The sequence below is a fragment of the Talpa occidentalis genome, unplaced genomic scaffold (genome assembly GCF_014898055.3).
Source record: "Talpa occidentalis isolate TD23 unplaced genomic scaffold, MPIMG_talOcc4v2.1 talOcc4.3, whole genome shotgun sequence".
Taxonomy (NCBI): domain Eukaryota; kingdom Metazoa; phylum Chordata; class Mammalia; order Eulipotyphla; family Talpidae; genus Talpa; species Talpa occidentalis.
Genome location: NW_023603184.1, coordinates 103,461,842 through 103,481,952, shown reverse-complemented (window position 1 = coordinate 103,481,952; position 20,111 = coordinate 103,461,842). Strand labels below are relative to the sequence as shown.

At 39.8% G+C, this 20,111-nt stretch overlaps 1 protein-coding gene across 3 annotated transcripts in view; it reads right to left on the bottom strand.

The window, feature by feature from the left end:
• The window catches only part of MAP3K20 (mitogen-activated protein kinase kinase kinase 20), a 170,396-nt gene that overhangs the window by 33,824 nt on the left and 116,461 nt on the right, over positions 1-20,111 (bottom strand). For 2 of the 3 annotated variants that reach the window (XM_037523556.2, XM_054699868.1), the window contains exons 11-14: positions 16,668-16,803; positions 4,809-4,853; positions 2,851-2,881; positions 2,618-2,757 (exon numbers count right to left, since the gene is read on the bottom strand). In XM_037523556.2, the coding sequence (XP_037379453.2) occupies positions 2,618-2,757; positions 2,851-2,881; positions 4,809-4,853; positions 16,668-16,803 (352 nt within the window). Of the gene's footprint in view, positions 1-2,617; positions 2,758-2,850; positions 2,882-4,808; positions 4,854-12,709; positions 13,130-16,667; positions 16,804-20,111 lie in introns of those variants that run through there. The other variant, XM_054699869.1, reaches the window with a different exon arrangement.

Here is a 20,111-nt window from a genome sequence, read left to right as displayed (position 1 = left end):
TGTGCTCCCCTCAGACAGCTGCTCACTGTTGCCTTATCAGAACCAACTTTTAATATGTTTCTTTATATTCTCTTTTGTTTCTCTCTTGCTTAACTCCTTCTCTTTCTAGATTAATGCTCTTTCCTTCCCCACTCCTGCCTCTACATTCCAAATTCTGCCCTGGCTCCAAGCTCCACCTCCAGGACCACCAGGTCTCCCCTCTGCTTCTCCCACACTGCCTGTCCTGAGCAGAGGGAAGAACTCACTCACTTTCTCTCAACTGTTAAGACCATAATGTGAAGTTGTATGTCCATATTTTATCTCTTCCCTGAGATGTAAATTCTGGGAGGGCAGGATTCTCTGTTCACAGGCCAGCTGGGTGAGCGGTAGACATTCACTGAATTTGCTGAACATCACTAAGTTTGGGTGTTGCTTGCTTGACTACAAGCAGCATGGAGGGGCACTCGAACTGTCCTCAGCCAAGACGGGCATATTTCAGGCACCATGGCTTTTCGTGAGCTAGCACACTGTCCACCCCTTTTCCTCCTGATTGTTCCTGACCCTTTCCCAAAGACAGCAGAGTGGGGAGGGGGCAGCATCTTGGTTGGCACCTGCAAAATAGAAAAGATTGACCAAATTTCTGTCTTGGAACCCCAAGACTTCTCTGTTCTAGAGATAATAATTTCTTCTACTGTTGCCCATCTAACCAGCCTAGCTTTCCAGGATGGACTTGGCACTCCCAGGGATTGAGTTTAAATTCTTTGTCAGGGCCTCCCTGGTTGCAAAAGGGGTTAAGCACTGCACTATGAAGCAATCCGCAGCCTCTTAGATCCCCAGCAGGCCAGGGAGCAACCCACATGGTGTAGCAGACCTCTCCTGTCTCTCTCCCTGCTGCCCTCAGCAGTGTATTTCAGTCAGTCTGCCTGTTCTGTTCCCCACTCTGTCTCTGGTGAATCCTCTCACTCCCCGCATATCTGGCCTGTACCCCAGCTCTTATGTGCATAAATAAAATTAAAAAAAAAAATTCTTTGTCAGCCTTTCAGATGAGGTTTCTGGCCATCTTATGAGAAGGAAAAAAAATTGAGGACCTAAATTTTGTCATTGGCGATGGCCTCTGGTGGGTGAAGGGGTGCAGAGGGCTGTGAGGAGTTTCCTTACATGGATTCAAGATCCATAGGATGGACTTGGATGGGTTTGCTTTGGCTCTCAGTGGGGACTTCTTTAGAAAAATCAATGTTGGTAGCTGCAACTGTGTAAAGGGGAAAAGAAGTTGGCATCTTGCTAGAGCCTTTAGAAAGGTGAGAAGTTGGAAAGGAAGCTGCTTTTTATAGATTTCCTTTTTTTTTTATGTTTTTTTTTTTTTTTTAATTTATTTGTTTGTTTGTTTGTTTTGTTTATACATGCACTGGGTACAGTCAGAAGCGCGGGAGGGTGAGAGAATTCACCAGAGCCAGAGCGGGGAGCAGAGCAGGCAGAAGGACCGAAGTACACTGCTGAGGGGAGCAGCGGGCGGCAGGAGAGGTCTGCGCGCCATGTGGGACCCTCCTCTGGTGGCCGGGGAGCAGCCGGGGATCGAACCGGCGCCGCAGAGGTCGCCGGCAGCTTCACAACCCAGCGCTCAAACGCTGCGCCACCAGGGAGGCCCTAGATTTCCTTTTTTTTCTATTTCTTTTCTAACCTGAGCCTGCCTCTCTCTCCACCAATACTGGGTTTGAAATGGTTTGGTGAACAAACTTAATTTTATCCTAAGATCTCTTTTGAAACAGACCTCTGTCTAATAAAATGTCCACACATATGCCAGCAATTCTTATTTGGCTTGGTTAATTAAAAAACAAACAAAAAAGCAGTCCTCATTGCTAAACTACAAAAGCAAAAAGCAATAATACTAGTGCAACAATGAAAACAGGTTTAGCTTTGAAACTCTGACAGACAGAAGTTTTGGCGGAAGTGTTAGATTTCCTGGAAAAATGAGGGATTAGAGGAACCAGATGGCAGTAGCTGTTCCTAGTCAAAGTACCGAAGACAGCAAGTTCAACACATATTCTCTTGATTTTAAGTACTGCTGTGGCTTAGGTTACACTCAAGCCATGGGCAGTCATTGTCCTTAGGGACTCCTAGTGGACATGTCACCTCCTGCTATTCCTGGGCGGGTGGCACCTCTCCAGGTGCCAGTCTGGCTTACTTCCAGGCCCTCTGGCACACTACACTGTCTCTTACACCAAGGCCTTCTGCTGGAACCCCTCTTTCCCTTTGCAGCCGTGTCCTTCAGCTCTCAACTCCTATCATAACCTCCTCACAGAAGCCTTTCCTCATCCCAAACCCACCTCTCCTTTGTGGCACATCTTAGAGCTGTCATTTGACCAGAGACTTTCTGAGGGCATGGGGAGGGTATTCAGGTATATCCAGGTGACTTCTGTGTCAGGTAATAACCCCTTTGCTGTTGAATTATGAAGATTATGAGGAGTAGGGGTCCTGTGGGGGCAGCAGCTAATTATTAACTAGGACCACTGCTCCTCATAATCTCCATAACCATCAGGGAGTCAGTTCCTATCCTCAGCCTCAGACATATCACGTGGTCTGCAACTTAGTATGTGCTCAATAAAGATGTGTTAACTGAAGGTTCCCCCTTTGAAGTTACCTTTAAATGGATGATATGCCCCTTGGAGACAATGCCCATGTCTTTCAAATCTTCTTCCTCCAGAAGAAGCAGTCGCTTTCCTGTAATGTTGTTTTCCTTAAACAAGCTTGCGTAGATGCTCATCTCTGCTGAGGAGTCACCTGAGGTGATTGGAAAGCAGAATAAACTTAGACTAAATCATGTCCAAAACAAAGTTAACTCCATGAATTAAGAAGGTAAGCTATTTTACTTGCCTTTTCTGACGAGTTGCTGAACCCAAAAATACTGTGAAAGAGAGGACATATGTGGTTTTGAAGAGTCATACATGGTCAGTGGCCAGACTTAACAACAGAACACAAAATCTTCAACAGATGAAAATATCTTTCACTCCTGGCGCAACCCCAAAGGTAAAATATAAGCTTTTCTTTTTTATAGCTTTAAATCTTCAAGCTTTCATACTGGGGAAATCTTCCTCTTTGGGGTTCTTGGACACATGAGGGACTGTTAATGTTCCTCCTTATTTAGGAGAAACTAAAAAAATCTTTTCAAGAAAGTTCTACTTTTAATGCTTTTCTGCAAAAGTGCCTATGGTTCCCTGAGTTGTTGAGGGGCACTGGTTAACCCAGGAAAAGTATGAGGAACAGGGACCACACAGTCGTGGAGAGAGGAATAGGGATGATATGTCCTCTGGTCTAGGCCGGTGTGAGATAGGCGGAAGCATGGAGCTTTCTGAATAGCATGAGGGTGGACCTAGTGACACTCAGCCTTGGAATTTCACTTCATACATGTTTAATGATCGCCTCTCCCGTTACCTGGGCAAAGGGAGGTAGAAGGGAGGCTAAACCCAGCCCACCAATTCTCTGGGGAGTCCTTGACCCTGGAGTTTTATTAAAATGGCTTCAAACCTACTCAACCACAGAGCAATGACTAAAAATAGCTGTTAAGAGTTCAGTGCCTTTGGGCCTCCCCTGGTGGCGCAGTGGTTGAGCACTGGGCTGCGAGGCTGCCCTCAGCCTGTGCAGAGCTGGTTTATTCCCCGGCCGCCAGCGAGGGTCCCACCAAAAAAAAAAAAAAAAAGAGTTCAGTGCCTTTAAAAAGTGTCTTCTCATATGAGATGGGTTAACTTTGCAGCTGGAGATAAAGGGATATCCAGGCCTGTGAATAAAGGAGATCCTAAGTCCTCTTTCCTTATTAAGCAGGGCTGGCAGGAAACTCAGACTCACCAGAGTGAAGTGAATGGAAGAAGTAGAGGCAACACGGGCCAAGTTTCCTTTCCCTGTGGAAGCCTAAGACGTTAGCTCATACTGAAAGCAGTTTTCCTTCAGCAGAGTACAAGGGCCAGGGAGGGAAAGACCCCAATTCAGAAACCCGTTGAGTTAGGTAAACAGACCTTCTGAGGTTCTAGTAGTGAGTTTGTATTTTGAGGCACCTGGTCTGTTCCTGGGGACCTGCTAAGGCTGACATTACAGCTTTATCTTTTTTTTTTACATTTAATAATACCCTGAGCCAAAAAAATGGACTTGGATAGACATAATAAGTCCCCAGGTTTTCTGATCAAGAATTCCCACACCTGTTTTTCACTAAGAAAACAGAGATGCTAAGTAGGAGTGCCCCTCAAGTTCTCCTCCCAGGGTGTAAGATTAGGACTTCCATGAAACAGAGTCTGTCTGAATTCTCTCAAAAACTGTAACCTTCTTTGGCTTCAGCTCAAAGCCTGCCTGAGAGCTCTGTTCCTTCCTTCTGAGGAAAACCAGTGCAGGTGGTGGATATGAAACTGCACTTTTGAACAGGCCAAAGGCAGGAAAGAAAGTTTGAGGAATCCCAGTTTTGCACTGCTGAACCAGCTCTTTTCCACCACAGCTCAGGTCCATCTCTGGAATTTAAGGAAAACTGAAGATCAATTTTTTTTCCAAGTATGTTCTTCAGATATTCCGGTTCACCCCTTTAATTTTATAACCGCAATTCATTTTTGTTTCCTGGAATACCTTTTAGAGCAAATAAGGTGGTGGAATGAGATGTGAAGAGATTTGCTCTGTCCTGGAGACCTTATTTTAAATCATTACTGCACTAAAAATAGAATGCCATGGAGTATGTCAACGTCTCCCAGTTAAGACTTTCAAAGGGCTAAAGACCTTAAGCTGCATTGAAAACTTGTGGACACATTTAGCAAATACCTGCCCAGGTCAAATGAGGCTTAACAGAAGCAGCTTACCACGTCCTCTTCGGTCCACGCGCCGATCTCAAAGGAAGGCAGCAGCTGCGTGGAAAACATGAATGAAATGAAAAAAAAAAAAAAAGGTAATAACACCATTGTCTTCTTTTGGTTTATCCCTTTGTCTCACTAGGTGTTGGCTGCTGCCTTGATTTGGTTCTGCCTGATGGTTAAGCTGAATGTAAAGCAACTCTCCTGACCTTAAGAGGAAGTGCTCTGTGTCCCAAGGACATGGCCCAGAGAAGCCAGTCTTGTGCATCAGTCTCTCAGTAATAGCTCGCTGTCCTTGGTGAGCTGCTGCAGTGGCTTCGTACATCTTGGGGGCTTCTTCTTCTGGCACTTGGTACACACAGTAGTTTTGCACCTACATTAGGGCCATGGCAGACAAGGAATTTCTGACATTTGTCAGATACCAGAGCCATCTTCAGAATTCTCAATCAACATGAGGATTGCTTGATTATTGATGAAAATTCCAAAGCAACCACTTGGTAACCAGAAAAGTTTTATGGTTATTTTAACAAGGAAATGTCTACATGTTTAACTAAATGTCTCTCTTGCATCATATATATGAGACATTTAAACATTTCTCTGTTAAAAATAACCATATATATTTTTTAATTTTTATATTGCATTATATATTTTCTTAAGATTTATTTTTTATTTACTTATGCATACAAGAACTGGGGACAAGGCCAGAGGGAGAAGGTGGTAGGAGGATTCACCAGAGACAGAGTGGGGAGCAGCACAGATGGGCCTACTGAAATACACTGATGAGGGGAGCAGCAGGCGAGACAGGAAGTATCTGCTGTGCCATGTGGGTTAGCTCCCTGGCCAGGGATAGAACTCAAGCCACAGTGACTGGAGATAGCTTGATAGCACTGAGACTTTAACCCCTATGCCACCAGGGAGGCCTAACCTTGCATTATATTTTTAAGACCAAACAGGATTCAGGGATGAAGGACAGAAACCCAGGTTGCACAGCTGTTCAAACTAAAACTAGACTGACCTCCCTCTTGGTCAGGTGCACAACCATGAGAGGTGACTTAATGACTTCAGCCTGCACCATTGACAAAGCCAGAGCCACTCACTTCAGTAGATGCCCAGGCCTATCTAATAATGGCCTACATTATTTGAAGGAAAAAAGAAAATCAGTGTTCTGTGAGTGGAATTAAGAATGTGGTATAGTCATTAGCATTTACTACCTTAAATGGTTGGCTTGTTCTTGAGAGAACATGGCAAGGGGTCATCCAACCTCTGTGACAAATAATAACTTTTGTGGGCGAATTTACACAAAGGAAATTGAATTTGGTTGCACTTACTATTAGTGTAAACAGTGGGGGGTGTTGATTAATCCTTCTAATCTGTAGGTGTTGTGACTCACATGCTCAAAACTCTGTTAGGAAAGGCACACCCCTGCCCTCAATGAACTTTTAATTTAATGATTAAATTAAAAATATATGGCTTACATATGGCAGAGTTCAAGGCTACCCTCATCTTGGTTTACTCAATGCCAAGAAGAATGTTTAGCATACAATGCCTATTGTATAGTTTGTTGAGTGAATAAAGTTGAATGGAACTAATTCTCTGGTATGGAGTTCAATGTCTACGGGTATGCCAGGGAAAAGATGGGGTTCATAGACTGAGATGGGAGAATGGAGGCATAATGGCTTGAGCTGGGCACTGAAGAACAAGGAGAAGAGAGGTGATTACAGATGAGAAGAAGCAACAAGGCCAACAACTGGGGCGAGGTGGACAGATTCACGGTGAGGGAAGATGTGCTGGACATGTCTGCTTAATGGGAGCACCTGATCTGTATGTGCATGAAGCCAACACTGGGGACCAAGCACAGTTTTAAAAAAAATCCCAGTGGTTACAATAAATATGCATGTGTTGTGTATGCATATTAATAAAGGTAATTTGCAAGGGCATAGGAAGCTACTACTCTATATACCCTGCTACCCCCAAGTGTCCTGAGTCCCTCCAAATTGCCCCTTCCCTCCTCTGGAATACTTGATGTAGGTAGAAATCATCAAAGGTACTTACCTGCTTTAATAATGCAGAAAGGAAAATGACTTGTGGGATAGATTCTAAAACTGAACTGATCAAAGGAAATTCATGACAAGTTTTTATTTCTTCACAGGGCAGCTGGATACAGCTGCAGAAACATGTCATTCCCTTTCCCATCATGGAAACAAATGTGAAATAAGGAACTTTTTTGATTAGTTCAAGAAACAACAAACTGAGTTACAGAAATATTTCCCTGAGTCAATGCTGGCTTTTATAGCGAGTAGGGGGGATGCGTAGTGTTTTGATTTGTATACGATTCCCAAATGTGCTAAACAAAATTGATAAGTATTTCTTAGACAGAATAAAGGTTGGAAGTGAAACAACTAATCAAAACCACCATCTCTGGTTTTTATGTAAAAAGGAGAAGAATTCTCTTGGCTCTCAGCGCAGCTCATGACGATATCGCCGAGGGAAAGGCGCTGGCTTGGGGGTGGCATTTGCTCCAGCAGGATTTTTGTACCAAGCCCACAAAGATCAGTGGGGGGGAAGGCTGGAGCCAGGCTTCCAGACAGTTTGAATCTGGCCAGTCAGGGGGTAAAAGTTAATGATCTCCAGTCACACAGTGGCTTACTGTTCCCTTTATGCCTTGTGTACCTTGTTAAGAAATCAATGTGTCTACTTAGGGTGAGTCCTAAGTCTCTCTGCCCTTCTTTGGAGTAAAAAAAAAAAAAACACAGCCCCACCTTGTGACTGCCCGACTGTGCCATCACTTCACAAATTCATTATTTACACTCCCATTGATTTCAGGTGAGAAAAGCTCACGCTCACGTGTACACACTTGACAATGAGTCCTTCAAAGCATGTTGGGAATCCAAGCTAGCATCCAATACACACAGCAACACATAACAATGGGATTTACTGTCAAAACGTTTATTGCAAAATGGAGTCTTAGAACAAAGGAAAGCAAAGAAAAGTTCACATCAAAACAAAATGTATGACACCAACCTGGATTTCTGAATACATTGTGGACTTTGTGCTGGAATATCAAATTCCAATGAAGTCAATAACTGAGTAGTCTTTACCACACGAGAGAAAAATTTAATATTCCATACAAACATTATACAAGGTATTTGGCATTGGGCTTGCTCAGAATAACATTGCAATATTATAACTGAGAAAAAGGTTTTGTTAAAAAAAAAAACAGTAAAGTGATAATGCCATCTATTCAAAGCTCACACTCAAAGAATATAAATATTTTCTATTATTTAGTACAAAAATTTTAACAGTGCAAAAGCATTATGTGCAGTGCATTGTATCTGACATGAAAAGATATACTACTCTGCACACGATATAAAATAATTAATGTAGGTGCTTAAAATTCTAGTTTTGAAGTAAATAATCACATGCCAGGAAGCTCGCAGGCAGTAGAGTGCAAACTAAGTAGGAATCAGAGGAAGCGTGGCTAGTCCTCCAGATTTCCTGGTAGACGCTCATATTTTATCACAGAAATGCCGCATCTAGAGCTATCAGGCTGTGCTATAATCAAAAGAATAGAACAGATTCTTCTCTTTGGCAATGCTTAAAATCTAAACAGGAAATCAGTCTTAATCAGAACCAGCAAAAGGTGCCTGATTATAGAAAAATCATGCTCTATTATATAGGTGGTATGGTGAAACCGTTAGTTTCAAAAAAGCTGCAACAAATCTAGTGTATCAAGAATCAAAAAAAAAAGTTATCAATATTTAACTCAGAAAAAGTTTCAAAATTATCTTTCATAAATTTCTTACTGCTCAATGAAAAGTCTAAATAGTCATGTACATCATAGTGTTAGGGGAAGTCAGTCAGGAGCTCTCCCAAGCTTCCCCTACCTCCCAAATCCTTGATTATGATGGGGATCAAGGCTGAATATCTCTGCCTACAAATCTCACAGGGCTACTGCATGTCAAAAATCACAGACTTAAAACCAGCCTTCAACAGTTTCAGAGCATCGAAAACAAACATGCTATGTGCCTTCGACCTAGTCCCATTGGTTATTTATGCAAAATAGTAAAATAGGATTTTTCAAAAAAAAAGGGGAAAGGGTTAGGAAAAAGGTCCTTTAAATAAACCTGACTACTTTGCAGTGTTGTAGCTCTCGCAATGATGCTTTCCTTCTATGTTTATTGTGGATTTAGTCAACAGGAGAGTGACACTCTGCCCCGGGGGCAAGTTTAACTGTTTGACAAAGTTTCCAGCAGCATACTTAAAGGGGAAAAACCATTTCCACAAGTGATGATTTACAACAAATGCCACAAACCTACAAAATTCAGTTTGTGTAGTAGTTGTAATTCTGAAAGTGCATCTTTTGACTTGGGTAATTTTGTTAGGGGAAAAATTAAATGTGGACTCTACAAGTGCCAGGATCTCCAAGCATGAGGAGACAATGCTATTGGTATTTTGGATGGAATTCTCTGCTGAGTGAGATTGTTTCTGGGCACTAAATCTATCCCCAGTTACAGTGACGACCAAAAAACATGTCCCAGCACTCCCAAACACCACTACCCTGGCTGAGATCGCCTAATAGTGTATCATCAAATTCTACATGATCAACCTTAGGAGTCTTCACATAAAGAAAGATGAAAATAGTTGTATCTTCATTTGTATGGTTCCCACAGTTATTACCATTATTAAGTTTCAATTCTTACTTTGAATCTTTATGTTTCTCATAACTCCTTAGAAATACATACACACATATGTAAGTCAAGCAACTGCAACTAAATCCAACACCAATTTGCTATTTTGAAAAATTGATCAGAAAAGGAATTAGCAGCTGTATAGTTAACATCATCGTTAGAAATCCTGTATATGGGTAGTAAGCATTTCTTTTTCAAGTTAATAAAATGAAGAGAGTCTAAAGTTTCCCAAATAATTATTACAGATGGAGTGAGGTCACTTTAAAATTCTATTTATGTGATTCAGATTTCAAGGATATTCCAAACTCTAGAAAAACACTGATTTGAACCAAAGGTAATATAGCCAGATCATATGGTAATTATCTATAGTCCAATTCTAGGTGAGCAATTTCAAGCTTATCACTGAGGTCATCAATTCTGCTGTATCCAAAATCCTTGCTGTTTCTTGATGGTAGACATTGATCTATGACCATCTCTACAATATTAGTGAGGATAAATAGCAGCAGTTGAGAGATTAGAGAAATATTACCTCATTAATGGTAAACCTAGGTCTGGATATAGAGTCCTATTACATTTCTCTTTGGAGCTTATTTGGCTAGTAATGTAATTTTATTTATGTGTAATCAAGAGATTTATGTGTAAATTAAGAAAAAAATGCAGATTCATTTAGAATATGTTTTAAACGTATTACTGATTATTCAAGTGGGAGGCAAGGTTTACATTCTGACAAAAAGTGCAGGTCCTAAAATTAGTCAACAGAAATTCCCTATCACTGAGGCCTTTCCTGACCTCACTCAAAAAACTACAACACTCCCCTGAGTGCCATTTTCTCCTTTCCTGCTTCATTTTTCAGCATGCACTTACCAAATGTTTATACATTGTCTTATACATTTGTCTTATTTACTGTCCATCTCCACTCGCTAGTATGTTAGCTCCATGAGTGCAAAGATATTTGGCTGCTCCTAGAACAGTACCTGGCACAGAGAAGGGTCTCAATGGATATTTGTGGAATGAATGATGTTGTCTTTGCTGGGAAGAAGCTTTTAAACTACTGTCCTTGGCTCCCTCCTTCATGCTGCTGGGCATGCCCCAGGGCATGCTGGGAAGTCCAGAGTTGAAAACTGTCCCTTCTGTTCCAGTCCAAGGTTTTCTGCTTGAGGACTGGGGCTTGTGTCAGGGAGTTCTTCTTTATGTCTAAGCACAGGCAGGCAGCCTTCTTATGTTCATGCATAGTCAGCACATTAGTTATGTGGGAGCCCCACTTCCAGGGCGGGAAGGTTTACCTACCTTTTCTGTGTTTACTTAGATGAAGGTAGCAAACACTTTAGACTAGGCAAACCTACCAGGATTCATAGTCAAACAGATCAACAGATTAAATCCGTTTGCACAGCTTACATTCTGAGAACATTCTCTGCATCTTTCCTGAAAGTTTTCCACGTTTAATTTCATTTCATACTACTAAACAAGTATCACTTGAAATTGACAGTTTTGTTTTCTAGAAGTTTACTGAAACCACTTATTTTTTCATGTCTTTTCACTGGCATAATTACTAGTAGCTAACTTTAACTGATGACATTAATAGACCACGGGCCTGATTCTGCGAGTGCTTTACACATATTATTTAATTTGCTTTTCATAACAGTCTTCTGAAGTGGGTACTTTTCTCCATTCTGCTTGAGAAGACACACACAGATTAAATGATTTGCCTAAGATTGCAGAGCAAGTGGACCCAGGATTTTGAGTTATGATCTCACTTGGACCTCTTTATCACTAGGCTATTGAGACTCTTCTACATTTCACACCCAGACCATTTGATTAGTTATTTTTCTCCAATAAAGTTGGCACAGTATACTATTGGGGTTCTTTTTCACTTCTTAGCAAGAGTCAGAAGCATACCATACTTCAAATCACAAGAGGTTTTTTATGACTGAATATACTTATAAATAGTATTAGGTAACAGATCTATGATGATATCTTTCTCAAAACTTCCCTAAAGGAACTATCAAAGGTACTTTGATTAAAGAATCAAATGAATATACTTTCTCATTTAGGCTGGGGGGAAAAAAAGTTTTTCTTTTTTTTAAAAGCAGTGTTTTAGACCTTAAGTAAGCTTGACAAATATGTGATAACATTCTGAGAATATCTCTCTGGCTAGCCAGGTCTGCAGATCTGTGTCTGTATCTATTCTCGTTAACACCAGTCTGGCAGAATCAAGGACCAGAACACACAGCTCTGAAAGGCTAGATTTGATATAAATAGGAGTCTTTTCAGCCTGCACTTTAGCGAAAGTGAGGATAACTGATCTTTGCTATTCCTTTTATAACATTTCGTTCCCTCTATACATCTGTTTAGAATCCAGAATTATTAGATACCTCTGGAAAACACAAATGCACGTGCACACACACCCACACCCACACACACACCCACCTTCTTCCTGAAAGCATAGACCAGCCTGTATCCACACTTGCACTTCCTGGAAGGAAGACCACCTCTCTCTTTGTATGAAGTATAAGGTAAGCCTTACATGACAGTGTGTTATAGTTAAGAAGTTTCCAGGGCTGGCACTGTTAGGAAAGCCTGCAAACATCTGCTGTTTGGTTTCAAATTAGAGTATTTCTCCTTCACATGTATTATTGAGAACATCTCTCAGGTATGGTTTTGAGTAGCTGTGTTATTAAGTATTGAAATTCTTAGCATTTAGGTATTTCTGAAGAGGCATTTGTTATAAATTTTCATCTCCATTTTTTTATTGTTGGATTTTGTAGTTGCTACCAATTATTTCTGACAGTACAGTGTATTACCACAAGGGAAAAAAGTCATACGTTATGAGAACATCAAGTGTCAAAGAAGATTTAGAGTTAAGAGTGCTTGTTCAAAATGTAAGTTTTGTTAAACAACTGAATAAATCAAATCAAATAAAAAACAAACTACAATATATTCATTTAAAAAAAAACAGAATGTCAGTAACTAAAAAAAAATACCAAAATTGCATACAGAATCACAAATTTCTATAATCAGGCACCACATTTGTTGATTCATCAAATGTACCTTTTTGGCTTAATTCCCCCCCCCCCCCGTATTTTTCTGTAAGCAGAAACAAATCAAACGTAAAACTAATAGAAAAATGACTATTATGTAAATGATTGGCCTGAAAATGCAGTGCTTGGTTTTCTTCTAACTCCTTACTAGATTTTGTAGACTGAGATAACAAGTTTCTTTTGTTTTTCCAAACAGTGAATTTCATTACTTTGCCTTCTGCTTTCATTCACTATTATTATCCACGTCATTATCCTCCTCATCACCGTCATCATCATCATCATCACCTTCTGACAAGTCAAAATCACTGAACCCCAGGGCCATGTTGACCTTCTTCCCCCTCCTCTTAGATGTGGTTTTGGAGGAATTCTGCTTGGCTTGCATGTTTATCTGCATCCCAGAATGCAGCACAGCTCCTGCTTTGTTCATTGAGAAGATATCCCCAAAGCCCATCAGCATCATGGCCTGCAGACTGGGGTTCATGCCATGGCCCTCCCCGTTACTTGCTGCTGTGATCTGACAAGACATCTCTGCACTGTTTGACTCCTCTGTCTTAGATTCAAAGTAAGACTCCTCAGACATTCTTGCAGCAAGAGGCAAGAGAAGCTATCACAGGGAAGAAAGGACAGAAGTAAAAAGAGAAATTAGAACCAATTTAAATAAAGGAAACAGATACCACAAAATTAGTGGCTACTGCACAGAAGGTAAATGATTAGTAAAATAAACGAATGTAGGGAATGATGTGAGAACCCATTAAATAGCAGGTTTGGCTCCAGTGCATTTGTCCTAATTTATAAATGATAGAGTAAATCACAACCAAAAGTTTGCAAAGCACCACAGCAAGCCGGATTTCAAATAGAAAGAAAGTTGCAAGTTTTAAGCCTTCATTTGGCTTAAAACAAAACAGTTTTCAGATTTCTCTTAATTTTTCCCAATTTGACTATCACACAGAAACATTTAGTTAAGCATTATATTAAAAAGAAATTAAGTAGTGATTAAATTGCCAGTGAAAATCAATAAACCATGTATCAAACAAGGAAAGATTAAGGCAAGCATGAAAACAGTTCCACAGTCCATGCAGGTCTAGGGAAATCTGAGTCATTAACTACCTTTTCAGCTAGATTAGTATTTGGTTATAACTAAAAATGAGTCTAGAATTCACTTGTTTCATCTATTATTTAGTATAGCCAAATAGGATGGAACACTATTACTCAGTTTATGAGAAGTTTCACTTGGGGATAAATTCCTGATTCAGTGTCTAACATTTAAGTTATAAACAAATATACAAATACATAGGGAAATTGGGAGAAAGGGAAGGAATATTAACTTAAATTGTGACTTCTGTTCTCTACTGTGTATATTTCTTTCTGTTAGCAGAATGTTGTCCAAGAGATTCTCCTTCTCAAGATGGACATAGACATTCTCTTCTACCTTATGCAATTGTTTTGAACAGCCCACCTATTTCCATATTCATTCATTTCACATTCATTTCAGGGGTAAAGTTTTAGAATAGAAAAGTACTGCTGCCTCTTCTGAGATATAAACAAATTAAGGCTTACATCATTAATGTTGTTTAAATGTAAGTAAATTTATGATAAACAATGTACAAATGATATATTCTCTGATAACCTTTACATTCAGGGAATAACATTACTTTTTTGGGCCAATTTCCCCATTTTAAAATTGAAGTTGAAGCAGAGTCTAAAAAAATAAAATATCTCACTCTACCAAGAAAAGATCTCCAGAGTTGCTGTTTCAATAAGAATTTCATATTATTTGGCTAAAAAGTATACAGAAGAAAAAAAAAACTACTCTAAATTTTTTAACATTGGAAACTGGATGTTATTTTCCATGGAAATGTCCCAGCTTCTCAAATTTATTCTCCATTGTTAGATCCTCTCAAGAACTCTTTGTTGCCTTTTTACTGCTTCATGGATGCTATCTCACACCGCATTATATTCTTAAGATCTCAACAAATGTCTCTCTCTCAAACGAGCTTATTTGTAAAATAAACAAATTTTTCTATCAAACTACTACAAAAATTAAAAAAAAAAACAAACCTCGACAAACAGGTATGGAGAATTCACCTTTCCACCTATCTTTAACTGATGTTTTAATTTCAGGAAAGTAAATCGTGTCCTTGAAATAAATCCAACAATACAATATTTTAATGACGTTATGTATATATTAAACTTTTATAATTAAAATGAAGCTACACATAGTAAATGTAAACCTCCAGCCACCTCCTTTTTAGAGGGCTTATTTTTATCTCTCTCTAAGAAACCTCATTTAAAGCCAACTAGAAACTGATGTGAGAATGAAAGAAAACAGCTACTTATTAAATACCTGAGCACAAACTTTCTTTCCTTCAGAAATATCAGCACTAAGCAGAAGAGACATTAAAAGCAAGAACTGTCAAGAAAGAAAACTTAGCCCTGATATGGAGAAAAAGGCAGACAATCTCATCACGGTGGGCTGTGTGCTGTCCATTGTTAGGCGGAGCCCTCAGAGCGGCTCCTTCACAGAAACTTCTCTGCAGTTAAAACGCAAGCACACAACCTACTGAGCTCTCACAGTGTTTCATTATTTACTACACAACTACGTTACTCATAGCAACAACGGGCACAAGGCAGCCCATAATTTCTTAGCAAAACTAATGCCAATAAACCAAAGAAAGGTTCTAAAGCATACTTTAATAGGTAGTTTAGGCTTTTTTAAAAAAATAACGCTACCTTTAGAGTCAAGCCATGCAGTGCTTTATAGCTTAAGATTTCAATATACTCCAAAAAAAAAAAAAAACCAAAAAAAAAAAAAAAAATAAACCCCAACCCTCAGACTTCAGAAGACGTGTTCTAGGGACAAGACTGTATTTTCTGCCTCTCATGAGCTCTGAGCGTGCAGATCCGTAGGGTGATTTCTGCGTCTGTCTGTTGGTATCAATTCAACCAGAAAAGAAACTTCCCTTGACTTCTTTCTTGACAGCCAAGTTACATTCACTGAATTGATCAACTTGGTACCTTTTTAAGTGTCCCATGCCAACCAACCTCATGTGCAGCAATTCAGCTCTTACTTTGGGATTCCCTGGATAACCACTCATTTTTGGAAAAAATTGAATCTTATATTTTCCTGTTTTGGATATCGGGTTGCTTCTCCACATCCGTTGTAAATGGATGCAATCTATTTTATTCTGTAGATATTGGAAAACACTTTGTAATTGGACATTGGTTGCTTAATGGAAATTAAGACTTTTAAAAACCGAAAAGGTTTTTGAAGCTCACAAAGTGAAGAATATTTATGAATTTTAAATATATAAGTTTACTTTTAATTTATGATTAGCTGTGATTTTAAAGTGGAAAAATATAGAAACCTCAGAAAACCAATGATAAATTTATACTTAATTTTCCAAAGGATGGATCATTTAAATCAGGTAAGAATGCTGAAATTGGATTAGACTTTAATATATCATATCAGCATGTAAGCTCAAGGTTAGTGTTTAAATAGCAAAATCATTAAATAGAAATTCAATATTCCTCTAAATGCAAGACTTGGGAAAAATCAAGATAATTCCTAGGCATAGTAAATATTGGAAACTTGTTCTTTTTTCCCAATCTTTTTTTTATCCAGGATCACAACACTAAATTGGGTAAAATATATTATTGCTTATCATTTATATGTCATTTTTAATTTATATTATAGCTCTGTTTTACAAGGAAAACTTGGTAAAGTTCTGATACCTCAAAGACTTTCTCAGACAGCTAGCTGCCTTGGTATTCATTGAATAATTACTGATGAACTATAAAGAATTAATTAGCATTAGGCATATGTGCTGGAACCTAACAGATGGTGTGAAAATACATTAGACTTTATTTTTGTAATTCTAATATACAAACACACTGACAGAGTCAAAGATCTTAGGGAAAGAACCAGAAGTAGGGTAAGCTCTTCTTCTAAATTTCTGGCAACGTGTTAATTGAAATTAGTTATGAGCACTACTTGAGTATAAATGCAGGCCCTTTAATACACAGGCATAAGGCAAGAAGTGAGGAGGTGGCAGCGGGAGGAAGGCAGGAGAGTTGCCATGCTCCATGCTAAGCCAGGGCTCTAAGGGGATGGGAAGTAAGCTGACCACTTGGGGGACACTCACCGGGGTGTTTGACTGCTCAGTCAGTTTTTGCTCCCACATCTTCAGGCGTCTTTCTCGTTCTTTGAGCTCCTGCTCTTTAAAGCTGAGATCACGTTCTAGTTTCTTCAGTCTCTCAAGTGTTGCTTCAATTTCACACCTACATAGGAATAACTGTTTTAAGTCTCAGCTCTGCTCAAGAGTTACTAAATACTTACTGGGTCATTCAGGATGCTAATCAAAGTTAAAGGCTAAAATTTGTAATTAAACTTTTTTTTAAAGATTATGTTTATTGTGGTAACACTGATTTACAGCACTGTATGTTTTAGGTGTAGAGGTTCATTCCTTGACAAATGTAAGTTATCACACCACGCCTACCATCACAGCACCAATAATCCTCCACTGATAGACCACTGGGTCCCCCTCCCCTCTGTGTTCCCCAACCTCCTTTTCTAGACGGTTTGTTTAAAAAACTACAATGAAACACACAATTCAAGGACTCTTCTTAAGAGTTCATGATTCAGTAGGGCTGAGTGGAACCCAGATTTTCTAGTAATTAGTAAAGGAATTCCAGGTAAATTTAAAGTGTCAGAAATCCTGAGTCAGATGATCTCTAGCATTCTAAGTTAAATTAAGGTTTAATTCTAATCATTTTATTTTATTTTTTAAGATTTATTTATTTATGCATACAAGAGCTGGGGTACAAGCCAGAGATGTGGGGGGGTGAGAGGATTTACCAGAGACAGAGTGGGGAACAGAACAGGCAGATTGACCGAAGTACACTGCTGAGTGGAGCAGCGGGCAAGTTAGGAGAGGTCTGCTGCGCCATGTGGGTTGCTCCCTGGTGGGCCGAGGATCGAATTCGAATTAGTGCTGCAGAGGCTGCGGAGCTGCGGATTGCTTCAACGTGCTGTGCTTAACCCCTTGCACTACCAGGGAGGTCCTAATTCTAATCATTTTAAAAGGTGTTTGTTTCCCTCCTTAGTCTCTATAGGCTGAGTAACCTCACAAGGTGGAACAGTATGTGCAGTTATAAAAAAAATGCCCTTTATACCACACAATGAACTGAAAGTAGTAAGAGGGCTCAGCATGAATTTTTCTGTCACCAAGTTAAATTTATGTTTTGGAAACTGTAAGCTCTTTCTCTGTAGTGTCTGAAGAGCCCCTGAGAAAAGCAACACTAACGAGAAAGACAGCAAGAGAACTAGAGAGAGGGAGAGGGAGAGAAAGAGAGGCAGAGCGCAGGGGAAGGAAGGGCTGGTGGAGGCACACAGAGAAGAAGGCAGAAGGAAGAAACTGGAAACAGGTGGCTGTTGTAGGCTAGCAACTGAGAGGTGCCAACAGCAGCTCTCAGGTCCCCTGAGTCAAACCTGCATTACTGGCTGCATGCATCTGGCTGAGACCTTAACTGTGGGCAGGAGCCCACAGATTTAAATTAATATATGTAATAAAAGGACATCTTTTTATTTCCAGGGAAAATCAAGATAAATAGACAGGTTATTCCAATGTCCGTGTAGAAGAAAACTAAGAGGATGAAAACAAGAAGGCTCTGGGTGTTAACTAGCTAAACCCAATTCAGGGGGCGCTATTGAGTCTGGACCGAACACTGTACTGGATATCTAAAAAGTACCTCAGGGCAAGGGAAGTAGGTAAGCGTAAAGGTATCTGCTGTCAGCCCTGTCTCTTTTATTGGTGCCATTGGAAAATTATAAAATAATATGTCATATTACAGTCCCTAAAGAAAGGAACTAAATCAGCAATCTTTCAGAATAATGTCAAACCCAAATTTTATCCCTGGTATTTCTTACAACAATTTTATGCCGTTGGAAAGTTTATGTCTGATTTTTCAAATGGAGGATTCAGAATGAAAGGAGCCATTTCCAGTAAGGACTAGGAGGCGAAAGGAGGAGCAGAGCGGGCTGGGCCGCCGCCGACGTGTTGCTTCTGCCAACCATGTCTCAACTCTCCTGCCAGGGATACTGAGCTCACTGGTGTTCTTTTTGATCATGGTAAATGGCCAACACATTCAATTTCACTTGTGATTTAAGCCAAGGATTCATCTTGAGTTCCAGCTCTGGGAGCCCACTGTGATTTTGAGCCCTTCTGGAAAACAGATCAACACTTAAGCAAGCCGAAAGCTGTGACACAGAAAAAGCCACTGACTGAGTAAATAGGCTCCCTCAAGCTGCCTCTTCAGGCCTAGTTTCCCAACACTGCTCCCCCAGATGCTCAGGGACCTGACTGCAGTGTTGGAGGTGATGTGCCACTGAGAGATTAACCCAGTTCTGGAGGTCAACACAGAGGTGGCTACTCCCTGTTGTTCCTTCTCCTTAGTTTTTGTGATGCCTTGTTTTGCCTTAAATGCATCTGTTGGTGCATTTACATCACCCTTTTGTTCTACAAAATGCAGTTTAAGTGGTTTAGTTGATGAAAAAGAAGGGTTTTGTTAGGTCACTGCATTTAAAATTTTTTTTTTTAAATTTTGGAGTTACAGTTTTGCTCTCCCTCATGTGCTTGTGTTCCGCTCACCCTTCACTAAACTACTGGTGCTAACACAACCCCTTATGTCTCCCTCCCTCACATCCCCTCTAGTAACCAATAAATTCCTTCACAAAGTCCAAGATTTACTCCTGCTGCATTTGGCCTCTGTATGTTTTTTTGGTTCTAGTCCACAGATGAGTGAAATCATCTGATAGCTTTCCCTTCCTGACTTATCCAACCAAAGTTGACCTTCAACAAGTATCAATTTTCTGTGTGCAAAATACTAACAATGAGCTGTAGTTATCGTCTTTCATTAGACAGACTTCCTTCAAAATAAAAGTTCATTTGTTAACAAGGATGTAAAACAATGGCACTTCATTAAAAAAAATTGAAAATCAATCAATCAATCAAATGCCAATTTGGTAAAAACAGCGATATCATGTATATGATATGAGAGATATATAGTAGTTATATTAAATTTACTATTCCATATTAAATGATTTGTGCTAATATCCAAATTGCAAATGTGAACTTTTTTTTATTTTTTTTTTAAGGAAGACATGTTGCTGTGACAGTATTTTGGTCACCAAGAAAGAACACAGCCAACGAAATGCTTGTCAAGAGACACAGGTGTCATGCTCCACCATAGCACCGGGTGCCCACTCAGGGAAGGCTCCTCAGGTCTGTGCATGGTCATGTGGGGTAGGGACGACACAACGTAACTGACGGGATGATACATTTTCCACTCTGAATGCTCACCACCTTTATTGCCAGATCCCCAGAGAGAGACAAGCTGAAGACACAGAAAGCAGGGAGGGTCTGATGTTAGGTTTCTTACATATCATTTATCAGGTCAAAGGAAAGAAGAGAATTTGTGTGGTTTTTAATAACTTAGCTTTAAAGGAATTTTCCATATAGTCATTACATTCTCTGAAACGAAGTGCTCCATCTGGTCTATGTGTAGAGGAGGCTCTACTAGAAAACAAG